Here is a 20,486-nt window from a genome sequence, read left to right as displayed (position 1 = left end):
TAGAAAGGAAAATGACTGGCCTGGTTGGGCATGGGGCCTTTGCAGGAACTCATGGGAGAAAAAGACGGTGCATCTCCTTTGGACAGATGAGCAGGACACTCAGGAAATGTTTAAAGATGTTGTTAGGTCATGAAGAAAGAAAATTAGAGAGGTGAAAGCTCAATTTGAGCTTAACCAGGCCACTTCGGTGATAGATAATAAAAATGTTCTTATCAATACATTAATAGCAAAAGGAGAAAAGGAGAGGTCAGGACAACATCCATTCTTTATTAGATATGGTGGGGGGAATATAGCAACTAAAGATAAGGAAAAGGCTGAGGTATTTAACCCCTTCTTTTCCTCAGTTTCCAACAATTAAGACAGATTGTCCTCAGGACAAGTGTTCTCCTGAGCTGGTAGATGGGCACAGGGAGCAGAACAGCTCCCCTGTAATCCAGGAGGAAGCAGCTGCTGACCTGCTGAGCCACTCACATGCTCACAGGTGTCCCTGGGACCAGACGGGACCGCTCCTAGGGGGATGAGGGAGCTGGTGGATGAGCTCCCCAAGCTGCTCTCCATCATTTCTCATCAGTCCTGGCTCCCCAGGGAGGTCCCAGAGGACTGGAGGTGCCAACGTGAGCCCATCCCCAAGAAGGGCTGGCAGGAGGATCTGGGGAACTCCAGGCCTGTCAGCCTGACCTCGGTGCCCAGCAAGGTTATGGAACAGATCACCTTGAGTGCCATCACACGGCACCCACAGGATGGCCCAGGGATCAGACCCAGCCAGTGTGGATTTCAACATCTGCATTGATGGTCTGGATGAGGGGATTGAGTCCACCATCAGCAAATTTGCAGCTGACACCAAGCTGGGTGTGAGTGTGGATCTGCTGGGGGGTAGGAGGGCTCTGCACAGGGCCCTGGACAGAATGGATCCAGGGCCCAAATCCCACAATGGGAGGTTTAACAAGACCAAGGGCCGGGTCCTGCACTTGGGCCACAACAACCCCGGCAGTGCTACAGGCTGGGGACAGAGCGGCTGGACAGTGGTCAGGACGAAACAGACCTGAGGGGACTGCTGGACAGCAGGCTGGACATGAGGCAGCAGTGTGCCCAGGTGGCCAAGAAGGCCAATGGCTCCTGGCCTGGATCAGGAATGGTGTGGCCAGCAGGAGCAGGGCACTGATTCTTCCTCTGTGCTCAGCACTGGTGAGGCAGCACTTCAAATGCTGTGTCCAGTTCTGGGCCCCCAATTTAGGAAGGACATTGAAGGGCTGGAGCATGTCCAGAGAAGGCCAACAAGGCTGGTGAGGGGTCTGGATCAAAAGTTCTGTGAGGAGTGGCTGAGAAAGCTGGGGTTGTTTATCCTGGAGAAGGATCAGAGGAGACAAGGTGGTGTAAGGGCACAGGTTGGACTTGATGATCTCCAAGGTCTTTTCCAACCTTGCTGATTATGTGATTCTCTGAAACCACCCTTGGATCAGTTGCAGGATGAGCTTTGGGCCTCCTCTTCCGAAGGTGCAGCAGCCCAGGTCCCTCAGCTTCTCCTCACAGCCCCAAAGCCCATCCTGTCAGTCCTGCAGAGCCTCTGCAGCCCCTCCTCATTGCCCAGAACAGGGAACCCCACACCCAGACACAGCAGCCCAGATGTGCCCCCCTGGCCTATGGTGCCTCTGGCAAGGGAACAGCACCAGGGACTGCAGGAGCCTGCAGAGAATTCCTGAAGCACTTGTAGGATGATCCTTCTCCCCAAGGGACATGCCCATGGTGTGATGCTGTTTGCCCCCACCCTGTCCACAGCCACCCTGGGGCTGCTCACGGGGCTTTTCTCTGCTGAGCTTTGGCCTGGGCGTGTTCTGGAGAGAGCCTGGGCAAGGAGCCTGGAGCCCCCAGGGCCTGCCCTGAGGCGTCAGCGCTGCCCCAGCGGTGCCCATGGCCTGTCCCTGCTGCAGCCCCGGCACTGCCACCCCCAGCCCTGTGCCCGATTCCCGAGAGCACTCAGGCCCTACAGCAACACCAGGGCCAGGAGGGCAGCGGGGCAGGGCCACGGGAGCAGCACTGCCAACACCAAGGGCTGCTGCTCCTGGGCACAGTTGCTGTGCCTGCCCTGATCTGCCCCCAGCCCTGCACACAGACATTGCTGCTGCAGCTCCAGAGAAGGGGAAAAACCTCGGGATCTCCAGTGAAAGCTCTGCTGGGAGATGCTTTAGTTCCTTTAAAAGCCACTGAGAGCGCAGTTCTTCACTGACACAGTCTGTGGCCACAGAAAACTTAGAGAGAAGGAAAAGAAGAAAGGACACAATGAACATCATTGCTTTGTGAACATCACTGAAAACTAAAAAAAGGAAAAACACTGACAATCAAACCAACGCTATCAAAGATGACACAATCATTACAAGTTTATTACAAGTGATTTGCAGAAACTGGCCAGCAGTTTAATGTTTCTGAAATCGTCCAGTGTTCAGTGTCCACACTGCAGCCTTGAGCTCCTGGTTCCTCAGGCTGTAGATGACGGGGTTCAGGGCTGGAGGCACCACCGAGTACAGAACTGACAATGCCAGATCCAGGGATGGGGAGGAGACTGAAAGTGGCTTCAAGTGGGCAAAGGCTACAGTGCTGGCAAACAAGGAGATCACAGCCAGGTGAGGGAGGCAGGTGGAAAAGACTTTGTGCCGTCCCTGCTCAGAGGCAATCCTCAGCACGGCCCTAAAGATCTGCACGTACGAGAAAACAATGAACACAAAACAGCCAAGTCCTAATGAGGTAGTGAAAACTAAAAGCCCAAATTCCCTGAGGTAGGATTTGGAGCAGGAGAGCTTGAGGATCTCTGGGATTTCACAGAAGAACTGGCCCAGGACATTGCCCTGGCACAGGGGCAGGGAAAATGTATTGGCCGTGTGCAGCAGAGCACAGAGAAAGGCACTGGCCCAGGCAGCTGCTGCCATGTGGGCACAAGCTCTGCTGCCCAGGAGGGTCCCGTAGTGCAGGGGTTTGCAGATGGACACATAGCGGTCGTAGCACATGATGGTCAGGAGGGAAACCTCTGCTGAAATGAAAAACACAAGAAGAAAGAGCTGTGCAGCACATCCTGCATAGGAGATGGCCCTGGTGTCCCAGAGGGAATTGTGCATGGCTTTGGGGACAGTGGTGAGGATGAAGCCCAGGTCGCTGAGGGCCAGGTTGAGCAGGAAGAAGAACATGGGGCTGTGCAGGTGGTGGCCGCAGGCTGCGGCGCTGATGACGAGGCCGTTGCCCACGAGGGCAGCCAGGGAGATGCCCAGGAAGAGGCAGAAGTGCAGGAGCTGCAGCTGCCGCGTGTCTGCCAATGGCAGCAGGAGGAAGTGGCTGATGGAGCTGCTGTTGGACATTTGCTGTGTCTGGCCATGGGGGCCTGTTCAAGGAGAAAAGATCAGTGACAGGTTAGGAGAAAGTTCTTTCAGTAAAATCAAAGCCTTTTCCCACAGACCATTCTTCTGTATCACACTGACAGCCTTTTGATTTTCTAGCAGATTTTCCTTAAACTCCAACTGGGGAGCCCTGGTTGGTGCTGGCTGAGTGGGTCTTCAGGTTCAGGGCAATTACATGCAGGGTTTTTACAATTCAGCCTTGCCGTGCAGACGTGAGAGGGGGACAGGGAACCCGTCCTCATGTTCCACTTTGAAACCCTGTTAGTACAGAAGTCTCTGTCAGCTTGTACTCCCACTGCCAGTGACCAGGAATGGTAAAGTCTGTTTAAATGTTCTAGAGTTTTTTCAACAGCTTTTCTTCATCTCCACTTGACTATTTTTGATGTCAGAAACTCTCAGCATTTCTGCTGCTGCGCTTAGGGAGAACAGAGCAAGTTCTCTGAGGCAAGGTGGTGCATGGAGAATGAGGGGAGGAGGTCTGTCACCCTGTCCTGTTCCAGGATTCTCTGGGCTTTCACCTGTCCCCTACACAGGATGATCACCCTTCCATGTTTCCTTTAAAAACCATCCTGACACTGCTGAGAGCTGATGGATCCACCACAGTCCACCCAATGTCCATCCTCTTCTCAAGGGCTCAGCCTCACATTTGTACCCAAGGACACACGGGACTCATTCCACCAACCCAACAGCATTTTCTCCATCACAGAACTTGTGTGTCTCACCGTGGGGCTTTCAGATAACACAAAGATGCTACAGGGCAGGTTTGCATTGTGGAGGGAAGCTGGAAGCTTCGAAGGAAATCTCAGGGAGACTTTCAAGTGTCCTAATGATGGCACTGGATTAAATGAGATGGAGCTCCTTCCCTGGCTGCACTGACAGCATTGCCCACAGCCGGGCACTGGGGACAGGGTCACCCTGAGCCAGCTGTGCCCCCTCCCAGAGCCCCCCAGTGCCAGGCAGCTGCTCCCAGCCCTGTGCTCTGCAGAGGGAACTGGGCCCGGGGCTGCAGAGCTGCCCCACGGCTCTGCTGCAGCTCTGCCTGCACAGAAGGGGCTTCATGCCTTGGACCCCCAGCCCTGAGGGTAGAGGCTTGGCTGGGGGACAAGAGGGAGGGGGCTTGTTCTGAGGGAGGGGCTGCACTGGAAAGGATCCTCTGGAGATCTCTCCCTGCCACAGCATTTCTGGGTTTTGTTTTCTCTCATTGCCTGATCTTCTCTCTGCTTCCTGGAGATTTTTCTCCTGGAGGTATTTCCCTGTTCCTGATCTCTCCCTGCCAGCACTCACAGACCCCAAATCTCTGTGCACTCTCCTTGGCCCTACAGAAACCTGCCTGTTTGCAGGGCACTGGCTGGGGGCAGGTTCTGTTTGGAGCTTGGAGAAAGGACAGGTCAGACTAAGCCTGATGGCTCCAGTGAAGGTGATGCTGGTGCTGTCCATGGGCAAAGGAGTGGATGAAAGCACTTTTGGGAACCCATGAATAGCACTGGAGGTATAGTTCAGATGCCTTAGGGACTTTTAAACATGAAGTTGTTTATTATTTATCCCCCCCGTTCACCAGGAGTAAGAAACTGAAAACAATGACTCAGTAAATTTTATCTTTATAAAAATTATTGTCCTGGAAATATTCCTGGAGTGAGCAGAAGCCCTGAGCATGTCCACATGCTTACAGCAGAGATAGTCTGAGTTGTACTTACAGAATCCATAATGGGATGTTCCTGCTTTAGGAGATCATTGCAGGAGCTGCAGCTGCATTGTCCTGCAGCCAGAGGCTTCCGGTGTCAAGGGCTGGAAATGATTCTCGCCCAGTCAGTCCTCAGCCTCTTCCCAGCCCTGAGTGATTGAAGCTCTCAGTGCCTGTGTGCTGTGCCCAGGGTGGCTGCAAGCAGTGCCCCAGCCTTGCTGGGCTGTGCACAGGAGCCACTTTGATGGAGAAATGCCTTTTTGAAGCTCATCTTGGTTGCCAGGAGGTGCCTCTGTGTCAGGAGCCCGGCCCAGCTCAGCAGCACAGACACAGCACAAGGATGTTAATGAGCCTCTTGGGGATTTGCTGTTGTTTACATCAGACTCAGTCCCTGAGAGAGTGTTCAAAAAACTTCTCAAGGACTCAAAGTCAGATTAAAAACGCCAAAGTTTCTTGAAGTTTTAAATGGGTCCCATTGAGGGACACGCGTGAGAAAGTGTCCCCAGGTTCCAGTTAGAGCAGAACACCGCAGGCACTGATGACAGGTGGGGACAAACAAGGCAAAGGTGTCTCTGATGCTGAGCAAACCTGCATGTGTTTCAGGAATGCAAAAGGCCAAGGCCTGAGCTCCAGCCCCTGGCAAGGCAGATGCTGTCCCTTCCTGTGGTGGTTTTATGTTTGCTGAATTTTCTTTACTAGCTGGGAGATAAGATTTTGGGAGAAAAAGCTGAAAGAGGCTCAACCTAAAAGTAAAAACAGATAGATTTTATTAGCATACAGTAAGAAAAGAGAAAAAGGAAAAATGAGACATTCAAACATCTTTTCACTTACCACAAACCGTTCACTTTCCCACTCAACAGAGAGAAAACTATGATTTTTAGCCAGTTGCAACTATTTAAACACAATCCTGCATCACCTTGGGAGAGGAGCCTCTCTAGAGTTTATGGAGATACGTGCCACAGGAAAAGGTCTGGTGGTTCTCATGGTCACAAATCTGCAACCACACGGAATTTTTGCAGATTCTGTGCAGTCCCACCCATATAATAGGTTCCCAAGCTGCTTATGGGCCTCTGCATGTTTGGGGTACCATTTTAAGAATGCTTTTCTAGTATAAAGCAAGGATTCTCTTCTTCTTTCTCTAAAATCATCACTATCTCAAAAGAAATAGAGACCTCCTATTATGCCTAGGAGCCGGAACTTCAAAATTACTTCCTTTCTAGAAGCATCTTCGTCTCAAAGGCTGAGACTTCCTTATTTTTTCCCAGGAGCCAGGTATATTTTCTATTCAAAATCCTAAATTAAATCTCATTCATATCAGTACATACAACTGTTTGACTAGAACTTGCGTTCTCCCAAACAGCATTATAATAATCTATTTTTCTGTAATTCACATCCAGAGAAGTCTGGTCAGAAACATCCACTTCTTCCAATAGTCTTTATCAGTTCTTGTGCTAACTTTTGTCTCATACTCTCTCCTTACATTTCAAATCACTCTGTCTTCTATGGAGGAGGGAAAAAGGTTAATGTTTTTGCCTAAAGTCCCTTTTTTTTTTTCTTCTCCAGCTGACTCCCAGATCTTCAAGGCTGAAAGTGATAGCAGGGGGAGCATGGAGAAGAATCATGCTCAAGAACACTGATGGATGATCCTCCTCCACCCCTGGTCTGGTCTAAAGCAACTCAAACTTGGATTAGCTCCCTGGAGCTCCAGAGAAGAATCTTCAAAATTGTCTCCTCCATCAGCCAACACGGGTTTAGGATAGGTAAGTCATGTTTGAGCAACCTGATCTCCTTTTATGACCAGGTGACCCGCCTGGTGGATGTGGGAAAGGCTGTGGATGTTGTGTGTTGGGACTTCAGCAAGGCCTTAGGCACTGTCTCCCACAGCACGCTCCTGGAAAAGCTGGCAGCCCACGGCTTGAACAGGAGCACTCTTTGCTGGGTTAACAACTGGCTGCATGGCCGGGCCCAGAGAGTGGTGGGGAAGGGTGCTGCATCCAGCTGGCAGCCAGTCACCAGGGGTGTTCCTCAGGGGTCTGTGCTGGGGCCAGCTCTGTTCAATGTTTGTATTGATGGCATTGATGAGGGTATCGAATATTTCATTAGTAAATTTGTGGACGACACTAAGCTGGGAGCGTGTGTCGACCGCTTGGAAGATAGGATGGCTCTGCAGAGAGACCTGGAACAGTTGGATGGGTGGGCAGAGTGCAACAAGGTGAAGTTTATTAAGTCCAAGTGCTGAGTCCTGCATTTTGGCCACAGTAATCCTCTGCAGTGCTCTAGGCTGGGGACGGTGCGGCTGGACAGTGCCCAGGCAGAAAGGGCCCTGGGGGTTCTGGTCGACAGGCAACTGAACATGAGGCAGCAGTGTGCCCAGGTGGCCAAGAAGGCCAATGGCACCTGGCCTGGATCAGGAATGGTGTGGCCAGCAGGAGCAGGGAGGTCATTCTTCTCCTGTACTCGGCACTGCTGAGGCCACACCTCGAGTGCTGTGTCCAGTTCTGGGCCCTCAGTTAAGAATAACCTTGAGATGCTTAAATGTGTCCAGAGGAGGCAACAAGGCTGGTGAGGGGCTTGGAACACAACTCCTGTGAGGAACGACTGAGGGAGCTGGGGTTGTTTAGCCTGGAGAAAAGGAGACTCAGAGGTGACCTTATCACTCTCTGCAACTCCCTGAAAGGTGTTTGTAGTCAGGTGGGGCTTGGTCTCTTTCTCCAGGCAGCCACTGACAGAATGAGAGGACAGAATCTTAAGGCTGCACAAAGGGAAATATAGGTTGGAAATTAGGAAAAAGATTTTTATGGAAAGGGTGATAAAGTTCTGGAATGATCTGACTGGAGAGGTGGTGGCATCACCATCTCTGGATGTGTTTTAAAAAAGACTGGATGTGGCACTAGGTGCCATGGCTTAGGTGAGGTGTTGGGACATGGGTTGAACTCAATGATCTTGGAGGTCTCTTCCAATTTGGTCATTTTGTCATTCTGTAATTCTGTAAAGGTTTCCAGGTCAAATGGGCTAAGTCAATGAAGCTACTGCTATGATAAGAGTTTTATTTTGAGTTGGATGTTTTATTAAATGGTTTTCCAAGTTCCTTGATTTTCTCTATTTTGCCAGTAGAGCTGTGTGTTGCTTTGACCTCTTAGCTCAGTTGGTTAAAGTATGGTGCTAATATCACCGAGGTTTAGGGTTCCATCCCTCTATGGGCCATTAACTTCAGAATTGGACTTATGATCCTTGACTGTTCCTTGCAAATAAGAATATTCTGTGCATCTGTTCATCCTGAGACTATCTGCTTGGCATTTCTCCTTGTGCACCAAACTCGAGTAAGAGAACCTTTGGGTACCCCCATTATTTCAGTGTTCTGGGGTGTTACAGCCCCGCAGGCTCATTACGGCCTCTTGTTTCCATGAGGCCCTGCTGTGTCACACTGGCCCGCAGTGCCATGAGGATCGGGAGTGTCACACAGCTTTGTGCCATTTGTCCTTGCTGCCCCTCCCATCCCACTGCCCCACAAGCAGCCCCGAGCCCCCCGGGAGGGACAGGCCCTGCTGTGCCAGGCCTGGGCTCAGGGCTTGGCCTTTCTGCTGCCTCCAACCAGCCCAGGCCTTGCTCAGCATTGCAGTTCCCTGCTCACAGCCTGCGGCTCCCTGCAATCCTGGCCTCAAGGATCTGCTCTCAGCAGTCCCTGGGGAGCCTTTGGCACTCCCTGCCCTCAGTGGGGCCCAGGGATGCTCCAAGGGACTTGGAGTTTTGCTTCTGCCTCCTTGAGCAGCTTCTTCAACCTTCTCTCCATGCCTAAGCGTCCTGGACTCAGCCCCAAATCCAGTGTGGGGCTCATGAAAATACAGAATACCTTCACGAGCTCTTTCTCTTCATTTGCCTTCAAGTCTCCAGGGCTTGTGCAGCTGCTTGGAGTCAGTTTGGAGTAATGTTGAGGGAGATTTCAAAGTGCATCTCATGATTTTGGTTTTTTTTTTTTTTTTCTTTTAAATCAAGGGCACAGTTTTAATATTTCAGTTCATTGAAGAAGTGACAGAAGCATTTCCCAAGTGATCTTAATTTGAATGTCTCCTTAGGAGGTCTGGGCACGGTGAAGAATGAGCCCCTTGCAGGCTGACCTTGTTTGGACAACCTGCTCCTCACCCCAACCTCACCATATCTAACCTCACCCACCAAGGACTGACATCCCAAAACATAAAAAATTTATGTTTTTTAAAAAATAAAATGTAATTATTTTTAAAATATAATTATATTTTCCAGATTTATAATGTTATTACTGTTCTTTACATACCTAATTTTAGATTTATATTGAAAAAGGTATACATTTTTAACAAATAAAAAAATATTGGTCATTTGTTCTAAGTAACACAATTCCCTTCATTAATTCATTGACCTCTATTGTCTATTGATTTGTCTTTTCTTATGCTAATTAGTCCTGTTTTTAGTCCTTTTGTAATTGTGTTCATCATTTTCTCAGACAGGGTAAAAGGGGCTACTTTGGGGTCCACGGAGACGTTTCTGGGGCACATTTGGGGATGTTTTGGAGCTGGGGAAGGAATTTCTAGAGAACTTAAGGGTCTGGAGGACACTTGGGGGAGCCGCGTGGGCCCTTGGCGGGGCACTAAAGGATTCTGTCGGATAATTCGGGGTCCGGGCGGGCACTTGGGGGCCCTGAGGGGACTCTCTGGGGCGCGGGGGATGATGGGAGTTGTAGGCGCGGGTAGAACACGGTGTAACGGGGCCGCGGAGCATCACGGGAGTTCGAGGCGCGGCTCCAATGGCTGTCGGTGGGGCGCGGGGCATGACGGGAGATGGAGTCACGGCTGGAATAGGGCTCTGTGTGCGCCGCGGAGCATGCTGGGAGCTGTAGTCCCGGAAGTGGCTCGAACGGGGCGTTTGGGGTCCGGGAAGGCGCTTGGGGGACACTTTTGTGTCCGAGCCGTGACTTGAGGTCCTCGGGGGGAACGTGTGCGGTTCGGGAGCACTTGGGGGGAGCTTGGGGAGCTGTAACCGGGCTCTTGAGGCCGCGGGGCATGGCAGGAATTTTAGGCGCAGAACCGTGTTATGAGGGGCTCCGAGGCCAGGGGGGATGATTGGAGATGAATTCCCTGAAGTCGCTCCAACGGGAATCGGTGGGGTTGGAGCATTCAGGGGATCCAGGGATGCTTTTGGTGGGGGGGGGGGGGGTGCTAAATGTACGCTGAGGGAACAGTTAGGGATCCTGGAGGGTCTGGGGGACAATTGTTCACTTCAACGTGTTTCTTTGCTCGTGAAACATACGTATTGTATTTAAAACTTAATATTCCATAGGTGTAGGTTCCATAGGCATAGATATCAATAGGTCTAAGTTCAAAAGCAAATGGTCCATGTAACAGAATGATGTTCTCTACTGTTAAAAGCAAAATTAACCAAAACAAACAAAAAAGATTGTGTTAACAATTGATGAGAAAGGAGCAGAAAAGGTTGTTTGCCACTGTAAACTTTCACTCTGAGTCTACATTTCAAATAACAAAGGTGACCCATCTGAAGGAGGATTTCTCCTCAGGAGAAATGTCTTTCTAGAAGTTTTGTTTGTTGCAAGGAGCTGCCTCTGTGCCAGGAGCCCAGGCCAGCTCAGCAGCACAGACACAGCACAAGGACTTTAATGACTCTCCCGTGGATTTGGTGTTGTTTACATTTAACTCAGTCCCTGAGAGAGTGTTCAAAAAACTTGTCAAGAACTCAAAGTTAAATTGAAACACTGAAGTTTCTTGAAGTTTTAATGGGACCCACAGAGAGACCAAATGGAGAAAGTGTCCCCAGGTTCCATCACTGCAGGCAGTGATGACAGGTGGGGACAAACAAGGCAAAGGTGTCTGTGATGCTGAGCAAACCTGCATGTGTTTCAGGAATGCCAAGGGCCAAGGCCCGAGCCCCAGCCCCTGCCAAGGCACATCCTGTCCCTCCCTCAGTGCTCAGGGCTCTTCCCGGCCCACTGGGATGTGGGGATGTGCAATGCCAAGGGCAGCAGCATGGGGCAGCCCCTGCCAGGCTGCTGAGCAGGGACAAGGAGGCAATGAGGCCCCAGGCCTGCAAGGGTCACTTGTCTCCTCCTCATGGCTCAGGCCCAGGCCCAGCAGCCATGGCCAAAGTGCTGCAGGAGTTGGCTCTGTCAGGGCCTTGCAGCTGCTGCCCATCCCTGTGCCCTGTGCAGCCCAGGCTGTGCTACGGTGTCCGTGCCCTGCGCCTCTGTCCCTGCAGGCTGTCGTCATCCCCCGGCTGCCCCACCTGGCTGGGCCCTTCCTTTGCTGACAGCTCTGCGTCCTGCCTGCCTCTGCCTGGCCACACAGAGCCTTGCGCTTGAAACCAGAATGCTTAATTAGACTTTTACTGTGCCTGTGATGTTTTAGCACAGGGAAAAGTCATGCAGGGCCTGCTTTCCCAGCAAGGGTGGTTATAAGACACGGAGAATACATGTAGCTCGAGAGTGCAGTGATAGAAAAAACAAGGAGTGAATCTGGGAACTTGGTGTGAGTTTTATGATAATGGCTAAATTGTAATTCACATGTAGCAACTGTATATAAGAAACACTTTTAGAATCTCATGTCCATGTAAGATTATGAGTTACCCCACTTTAGACCTCGAGGCTGCATAAGTGATGCCCTCTTAATTGCAAATTAGTGTTAAGGAGTCTTATTCTGATATTTATGTAAATTGGGTTACAGAGGGGCTTCACAGAACCAAGGACTCTACTGTGACACCTTGGAACCTCATGGAACCAAAATCCTTTTTGACACAGCTGAGCCACATGGAACCAATGGCCCATTGTGATATTGCAGATCCAAGGAGACCATGGTCACACTCTGCAACCTCATGGAATCAAAAGTACATTGTGACAGAGGAAGGCTTCATGGAACCAAGAGTCCATTGTGACACAGCAGGGCCTTGTTGGAACAATGGAACAATTGCTGATAGTGCGGAAACTCATGGAACCAAGGGGCCGCTGTGTCATTGTGCAGCTCCATGGAACCAAGGAAACCATTTGGGCACTGCAAGGCCTCATGGAAGAAAGGGACCATTGTGACACTATGGGGCCCCACGGAAACCAGGGGGCAGTGGGACACAGCGGGGCCTGATGGAACCAAGGATCCAATATGACACCACCATTGCTACACTGTGAGGCCCCATGGATCCAAGAGAACAGGGAACAGGTCTCGTTGACTTGGCCTGACTAAATTGACCTTGGCATGTTGGGGGTCCCTTCTCATGTGCCCCTGAAACACTGGGGCTCTGTGCTTTCCTTCCTCTGGGAATGAACTGCCCTTCTCATGCAGGTGCTTATGGCTGAAATAAGGATTCTGCCCCTAAAATTCCATATATCCAAGATACAGAATCCAAGATATTTATTCCATTGTTCCCAGATGAAAGCTGCCAGGACAGGGAGACCTGGCTGGCCATGGCCTCTGGTGGCTGCCGTTCATCAGCCCCTGAAGCACTGGGGCTCTGTGCTTTCCTTCCAGTGGAGACTATGGTGACACTCCAGGGCCTCATGGATCACAGGGACCATTGTTACACTGAGAGAAATCATGGGACCAATGGGATCATTGTGGCACTGCTGGGCCCCATGGGACCAAGGGGCCACTGTGCAGCAGCAGGGCTTTGTGGAACCAAGAGGCCGTTGTTGCATTACAGGGCCTGGTGGAACCAAAGGTGAACCATTGTGATCCTGCAGGGCACTGTGGATCCATGGAGACCATTGTGACATTGCAAGGCCACATGGAATCATGGAGACTATGGTGACACTGCAGGGCCCCACAGAACCAACTGTGACCCTGCTGGGCCTCATGGCAGCAAGGGGCCAATGTGACACCTCAGAAGCAAGGAGAACATTGTGACACTACAGGGCCTCATGGAACCAAGGGAACATGGAACAGATCTGGCTGGTTTGGCCTCCCAAGGGCCACCTGACAGGTCCAGCTGATTTTGTAATGTTGAGGGCTGCCTCTCATCAGTGCCTCTGGAGTATAGTGCCTCAGTGCTTTCCTTCCTATGGAAAAGAACCATCTGTCTTTCCAGGTGGTCATGGGCAAAATTGATACTCCCCCTGAAAAATTCCCTATATGCAAGGGTTCTCTGAGAAAAAAGCTGCCAGGACAGAGAGCTCTGGCTGGCCTTGGCCTTTGGTGGTCACCTCTCAACTCAAGGAGGTTCTGAGGAAAGTATTTGAACAGGTTTGACTACTGGAGCATCACTGAGTCTCTCATCCTCCAGCACTAGGGCTGATCTGGAGCCTGATCTCCCTCTCCACCCTTCAGCAGCTGCTGAGCCTTTCAAGGGGGCCAGGGCTGTGGGGTGAGTGCACCCAGTGCTGGAGCAGCCCAGAGCAGGCACTGCCATGCGGTTTACCCAGATTTGGCTGGGCTGGGTTGAGGGCAGGGGAGGTGGGCAGAGCTGGGCAGAAGCTGGGCTAGACAGGGAAGTGTCCAGGAGATAAAACCCACCCATGTCAGCTGAGCTGTGTGACTCTGCAGGGCCAGGACACGTTCCAGCAGGTGTGTGGTGCTGTGCCAGTCCCCTGGCAGGGATCTCACACTGGCAGGTGCAGCACTGAGGAGGTTGGTCTGTGGCCTTGGTGGCATGGCCAGTGTGAGAAGGTGCCCCAGGGCTTTGACCATCCCTCCAGCCTCTTCCATCAGCCACTGGCACACCTGGGCACTCACCCCAGTTTATTGGTCTATTTGTTCTGTGGTTATCTTCTTCCTCCTGCTGATTTCAGCACCAGTGTAGGGGCAGCATCAGCCCTGCCCAGGCTCCCTCCTCACCCAGCCCTTGGCAGTCCCCAGGGCAGGGCTCTGTGTGAACCCTGGCATGGGATGTGGGTGTTGGAACTGGACACTGAGGTCTGCTGTGGACACTCTGGTTGGAACATTTGCCCACCCAAAACACACCCTGTGCTGTGCCGTGTCTGCTGAGGGGGATGTGGGGCCTGTGCTGGGCAGGGGGGCTGTGCTGCCTCAGGGACAAATGACAGGGATGAGCCACAACACAACAACCAGGAGGTGGAAGTGAGGACAAGCTATGGCGGAGGAATTCAGAGATCTGACCTGAGCGTGTGTTCATGTGTTTAGGAAAGCCAAGGCTCAGCTGGAGCTGATGGAAGCCTCAGGCAACATCCAAAGCAAGGTTAATTCTGATGCTGTATTTGCAGGAAATGGCTGCAAAAGGAACATGTCAACCTGCTGCAAAATGAGAGCAGGAGGGGCAAATCTAGGATCATGGAATGGCCTGGGTTGGAATCCTAAAGATCATCCAGTTCCAATCTCCTGCCATGGGCAGGGACACCTTCCACTGGACCAGATTGCTCCATGCAACCTGGCCTTGAACACGGCCAGAGGTGGGGAGTCTGCAGCCTCTCTGGGTAACCTGTGCCAGGGCCTCACCACCCTCACTGGGAAGAATTTCTTCCCGATATCCTATCTAAACCTGCCCTCCTTCCCCTCATGGCCATTCCCTGTTGTCCTGTCACTCTGAAGGCCATTCCCTCTTTTCCTGTCACTTTGTTCAAAGTCCCTCTCCAGCTCTCTCAAAGCCCCTTTAGGTGCTGGAATGGACTCCAATGTCTCCCTGGAGCCTTCTCACACCCAGGCTGAACAGCTCCAGCTCTCTCAGCCTGGCTCCAGAGCAGTTCCAGCCTTGCAAATATCCATTGTGACACTGCAGGGCTTCCTGTAACCAAGGGTGCATTGTCACACTGTGGAACCAAGGAGACCCTTATGACACTGGGGTCCCCATGGAAACAAGGGGCCACTGTGACACTTTGGGGCCTCAAGGAACCATAAGTGTCCTTTGCGATACTGCGGAACCAAGGGGCCATTGTGACACTCTGGGGCCCCATAGAAGCAATGGGACATTGTGACACTTCAGGCCCTCATGGAACCAAGGAGAGCGGTGTGGCACTACAAGGGCTCATGGAATAAAGGAACCCTTGTGACACAGGGGAGGCCAAGGAAACCAAGAGGTCCATTGTGACATTGAGGGGCCTCCGAGAACCAAGGGGCCATTATGACACTTTTGGGTGTTATGAAAGCAAAGGGGATCCTTGTGGCACTGTGGGGTCTTGTGTAACCAAGGGTCTGTGTGGCACAGCAGGGCCTCATGGAACCAAGGCCATTTCAAAACTGCTGAGCCAAGTAGACCATTGGGACACTGTGGGGCCTGATTGAACTGATGAGAATATGGTGACACAGTGAGACTTTATGGAAACAAGGATCCATTGTGACACTTTGGGGTCTCCTTTAACCAGGAGTCCAATTGTGACACTGCAGAGCCAAGGAGATCATTGTGATCCTACAAGGTCTCATGGAAACAAGTGGCCATTGTGTCACTTTGGGGCCCCATTGGACCAAGGCCACCGTTGTGACACTGTAGGGCATCATGGAACCAAAGGGCACTTGTGACACTGCAGGGCCCCATGTGTAAGAGACAGTCCAAAGATCCCTCATCTGCCTCACGACCATCGTCAAGGACAGAGACTGAAACCCCTAAAAGGGACTTTAAAATCTCACCACAGGAGTTCTGGCCTGGCTGAGGTGGGATGTTGACCAAGTGCTGCCTGCCGGTGTGTTTGATGGAAAAAACCCAGCACGCATTTCTATCAGAACATCAGAACCTGAGCAGAAGCAATGGGCAAGTCACGGTGAAGTGACTGCGCCTGCTGACTTGTACTGGTTGACACTGTACCTGCTGAGAGCTGACCTGTTCTGAGTTCTCAAAATGAACACACTGTAATGATTTCCCCCACCTGTTTGGCCAACTGCCTGTCGCTTCGGAGAGGACTATAAGGACCCCTGAGTTAACCACAGACTTTGAGATCTCCCCACAGAAGAAGACGGATCTATTGGCCGGACCACGAGGATTTTGTCTCTCCGTTGGTAGCTATAACCTACCTCCTCTTTCTCTTTTCTCGCTATCCTCTATTTCCCTTCAAATCTCCACTATCGCATTTGTTGGCACTAAATAAAGGTGCATTTTTGATTGAGTAAACTGAGTTGTCCCCTGCTGTGTCTTTTGCGCCTTGAGATCCTTAAAACAAACCATCAGATTCCCTGCATATATTTGCGGACCCTGACATTAAATTGGCGTCACGGACAGGATCTTGATGGACAGAGGGGTTGCGGGTTTTATACAGTTTGTAAAAGGAGAAGGACCCTCGTCTCAGCCGCACCTAGCACACCACTTCGGTGAGCGCTGTTAGAAAGCAAGGGGGGCGAGGGAAAATTCCCACAAACTCTATAGACCCAGGCAAATAGCACTCCCTGTCATCAGGATTTCACAAAAAGATCTCATTGTGCAAAAGATGGGACTGTAGTTAGGTTTTTTTGTGTGTTTTGGGCTGCTTGGTGTAGTTGAGGAGACAACTATTTGTAACTAAGGTGAACCTCCCAGGCAGTTTTGGTCTCCTCGCCCATTCCAGGGAAGTGAAGGGAAACACAGTTGTAGCTGTGCTTTTGGTGTAACTTTAAGAATACCTCCCTGAGCGTGGTTTTGGTCCCTTCACAAAATGACTGAAAAAGATAAGAATGCATTTTATGCTTTGTTAGCGAAACATGGCGCTGGACCTTCTCCAGATGGAGAAAGGTGGGCACAGAATAATTGGTTTAACTTTGAAAACATAGTAAATAGAATATATTCTTTACAACATGATGCTAGATATAAACTGGGCAGAAATAAAACCATTCTTTGCTCAGTTTTGGGGGCCTGTCTCTCGGCAGCCATAGCACCCCGTTTTAAACGGGTAAGTGAAGAAAAAGCAGTAATAGAATCCCTATTAAATTTGGTAGAAGCTTTGCAAACACAATTAGAACAGGAAAGAAAGAATTATTTGCTGCAGACTTCCCTTGCAGAAGGGCGAAGTAAAACCTTAAAATCTGCAGATTCACCCACAGATATAGAAAGAAAGGAGACATACAACATTAAACAAATATACTCTCAGAAAGAATTAGAACACATGTAAAATTGTGGGGAACACTGTTGCTCCAACTTGAGACCTCTCATCAAAACAGAATATAATTCTATAAATGAAGAGGATCATGATCCCCACATAACCACCAAAGAAATACCATACATGGCCACTGAATTAGCTAAATTAAAGAAAGAATACTCCCGCCTCCCAAGTGAATCAGAGACGGAGTATGTTTTTAGAGTCTCACTCACTGGGGGTGACCAAATTCAATTAAGTGAACAAGAAGCAAGTGGCTATTGGGGACATGGAGTTTTCTTAACAACAGGAAATACACGTGCTCCATGGTCCCTGACACAGCGTGCAGCTTACTGGGCAGGGGGGTTAAACCCCCTTGAGAGGGGCGACCCTCTGGCAAGAGTCGGCACTCCAGACCAACTCCTAGAAAACATACACAAAGCTGCATGCTTGCAAATGATACATGAAAGAAAATTAATCTCTGGCTATGAGTCACCAATGCAACAGCCTGTCAAACCTGAGATCATGACCCCCCTAATTCGAGGTTTGCCAGAGTCTCTAAAACCAACAGCAATTCTTCTTCAATAAACAAGAGCATCTATCTCTCTGGTAGATAGACTTGAAAGATTTCTTGGCCATACAAGAGATCAAACTGGTTCCACTGACTCCACTGACTCCTCACCTTTTACAACTCCTAGCACACAATATAACAGCAGTCATAAACTTTGGACATGGAGTGAGGTAGCAGAGGAGTTAATAAGTTACAGTAGAAAATATGGACCAGTGAAGTACTCAGAGGACAAACAAGAAAAACCCAGAGGAGTCAGGCACATTGCCTCTCCTAATGAAAAATCAGAAAAGGGAAAACAAATTTCCAACTGGCAGCAACGGTGGTGGCTAGGACTGAAAAGGGGAGTTCCACGAGAAGTAATGAATAAATTGCCATATGATAAATTGGCTAAAATAATTTCTAATTGGCTCTGTCCCAAACATATTGTATTGGAACCATCAAACCGACAACCCAGCGCACCTCCTGTCTGCAAAGACGACAGCCCATACTCCACTAACTTGGAAATCCAAGCAATTTTTGGACAAAGATCTGCAGAACTAAGGCCATCTGCAGGATTCAGAGAACCAGTGTCCCAAAACAGCAGCAGGAGCCAGTGAAGAGAACATCGCTCAGTGTCACTCCAGGCACGGCTGATGCCGGGCACAGCTCAGCCTGTGGGGAGCTCCCATAGCTCCTGCCTTCTCCCTCCCTGCTGACAGCTCCCTCCCTCCAGCCCTCAGACCCTGCCCATCCCCCCTTATTCCCTCCCAGCTGATCCCTTTGCTTCGCCTTTCATTAATAAACACTTTGGCTTCACTTTACCTGCGTCTCTGTGGAGCTGAAGCGGCGTAAAAACCTGAACCCTGGCACACACAGGCCCCTGCTGCCGTCCTCTTCCGCGCCGTGTTTTGTGCAGAGACACAGAGGAGCAAGGCCCCGTCAGGCTGGAAAGGTGCCTGTGCTGAAGGTCCAGTTCCACAACACTGTGGAGTTTAAGGTCCTACTGAGCAGCCTGAAGCTCCTGGATTTTGGAAGAGCCAACCTGAGTATGCTCTGAACCCAGCTGTGAGAGATTCCATGGCAAGCATCTACAGAGGGCAAAGGAGCTGGGAATGCTGGAAGCTTTCAAGAATGGCTTCCTGAAAGCACAGCAGTGCTCCATCCCTGCGCAGGGTCAGGGAGAGGGCAGAAGCAGAGACCATCAGGCCTTAACAGGGAGCTTTGGGTGTGCCTAAGGGCAAGTGAAGCAGCAGCAGCACGGTGGCCAAGACTCGGACGCGTGACCGAGCCAATGGCCCGAGCGCCGTCAGGCAGTGCCGGGATCCCGGCTGCGGTTCTGGTGCCCAGAGCTGAGGAATCGCAGCCCCTGCCTCAGAGCCTGTCAGAAAGCCAAGCAAGTGAGAGCGGAGAGAGGGCAGCCTTCCAGTCTCTCTTGGGCATGGCCACAAAGCAGCCCCTGCTTCTCCTTCCTCCGCCTGTGTTTGGGGTGTGCTGATGGCAGCGTCAGCCAGGCTGTGCTCTGTGTTCCAAAGGCTGTGGAGAGCGGGCATGAAAAGTGCTGTGTGCACAGTGGAGAGTCCTGGAAGGTGCTGGCAGGAGCGTCCTGCGGGAACAGGGCTCTAGTCTCTGGCCGGGAAGAGCCTGGTTTTGCTGCTGTGAGCGCAGGCAGGCGTCGAGGCAGGTGAAGAGGCGGCGGGCAGCTTGTGTTTGTAGAGGGCCTGGGGCTGCATGTGCGAACCTCCACCTGGAATCACACTGGGGGAAATCCCAGCTAGAGCTGGAGCGCCCGTCCAGAAAGGACCAGAAGGAATTCAGCCTTGCCAGGGTTTCTTAAGAGTGTGTTGGTGTTCCCCAGGAAAGGTACACATTTGGGGAAACACCTCTGGGGGAAAGGGGCTTGCTGCGGCAGGAAAGCGCTTTCCTAGGAGCTCCCGGTGCTGTCGGAGCAACTGTCCCCCTTTGGCTCTCTGTGGTCCTTTCAGTCCTTGAGGCCTGTTGCACTTGGCAGATGGACAAGGGAAGGGAGAAGGCTGTGAAGAGCGGGTTTGGAATCCACCTGGACCTGCGGAGACCAAGGCCAACACCTGCACCGGGCTGTGTTCCCCCCCGTTTGGACACAGGTGTGAGCAGGAGCATCTCTGTCCAGCTGCCAGCCCCAAAGCTGTCTTTGAGAGCTGTGAATTCAAAGGCCTTCGCGCACACACCTCTCACATCTTACCTGTCTGCTGTGTTTCAACTCTTGGCAATATGCATTTGCCTCTTGCTTGCTGGAAGCTGCTGCGGCCCAGAGGGCCAGCACCGAGCTGGGCTGTGTGGGCCAGGCGGCACGGAGAGTCTTGGCTGATCTTGGGGTGTCCGTGGCCTCAGAAAAGGCTTGGAAGGTTTGCCTCCCAAGGCGCCATGCTCACTGGCTCTCCCTGTGCATCTTGGAGAGAACAAGGCAGGCATTTCTGGCAGCTGGGCATTAGCAGGCCTTCAAACGGGGGCGTGTTGAGGAGCAGGCTCAGCTGAGACACCCTGAGAGGAGCCCAGCACTCCTTGCCCCTCTCCGCAGACACGTGAGCGTTGTCTGCTTTCGGGATGACCCCGGTTGTGTCAGGGGGTGCTGCTACGTGGACACCAGACAGCCGGTCCTGTCCTGCCGGGTCCCAGCAGTGCCTCGCAGCAGTCCTGCATCCCCGTCAGGATGCCGGCCAAGAGAGGTCCTGGAAGCTGAGGGAGCTGATTTGAAGCTTGCGCGGGTGCCTACAGGTCAAGGCCAAGGGCGTTCCCTCAGGATAGAGCAGTCCTGAGAGGTCTCTACAATTCAAAGAAATCAGCAGACAAATGCATTGTCCACCAAAAGCTCTTTGATTGGCAGGAGGTTAGGGGTCTGCACCTCCACCACAAGGCTTCTTTGCCACGTCCAAATTGCAGTGG

At 51.5% G+C, this 20,486-nt stretch overlaps 1 protein-coding gene across 1 annotated transcript; it reads right to left on the bottom strand.

Annotated features, from left to right (window-relative positions):
• Positions 1 to 2,411: 2,411 nt before the first annotated feature.
• Positions 2,412 to 3,410, bottom strand: LOC136304472 (olfactory receptor 14J1-like). The gene has a single exon (XM_066207997.1). The coding sequence runs from the start codon at positions 3,342 to 3,344 to the stop codon at positions 2,412 to 2,414; it is 933 nt and encodes a 310-aa protein (XP_066064094.1). The 5' UTR covers positions 3,345 to 3,410.
• Between the last annotated feature and the right edge of the window lie 17,076 nt (positions 3,411 to 20,486).

The sequence above is a fragment of the Chamaea fasciata genome, unplaced genomic scaffold (assembly GCF_029207755.1).
Source record: "Chamaea fasciata isolate MVZ Bird 193981 ecotype frontalis unplaced genomic scaffold, bChaFas1.0.hap1 SCAF_96, whole genome shotgun sequence".
In the NCBI taxonomy this organism is placed as follows: domain Eukaryota; kingdom Metazoa; phylum Chordata; class Aves; order Passeriformes; family Sylviidae; genus Chamaea; species Chamaea fasciata.
Note: the sequence above shows the minus strand (reverse complement) of the source record. Positions and strands in the feature narration are given on the sequence as shown.

What these genes read in the sequence shown, in the direction of transcription:
- LOC136304472 (XM_066207997.1), bottom strand. Translation starts at nt 3,344, where the DNA reads ATGTCCAACAGCAGCTCCATCAGCCACTTCCTCCTGCTGCCATTGGCA.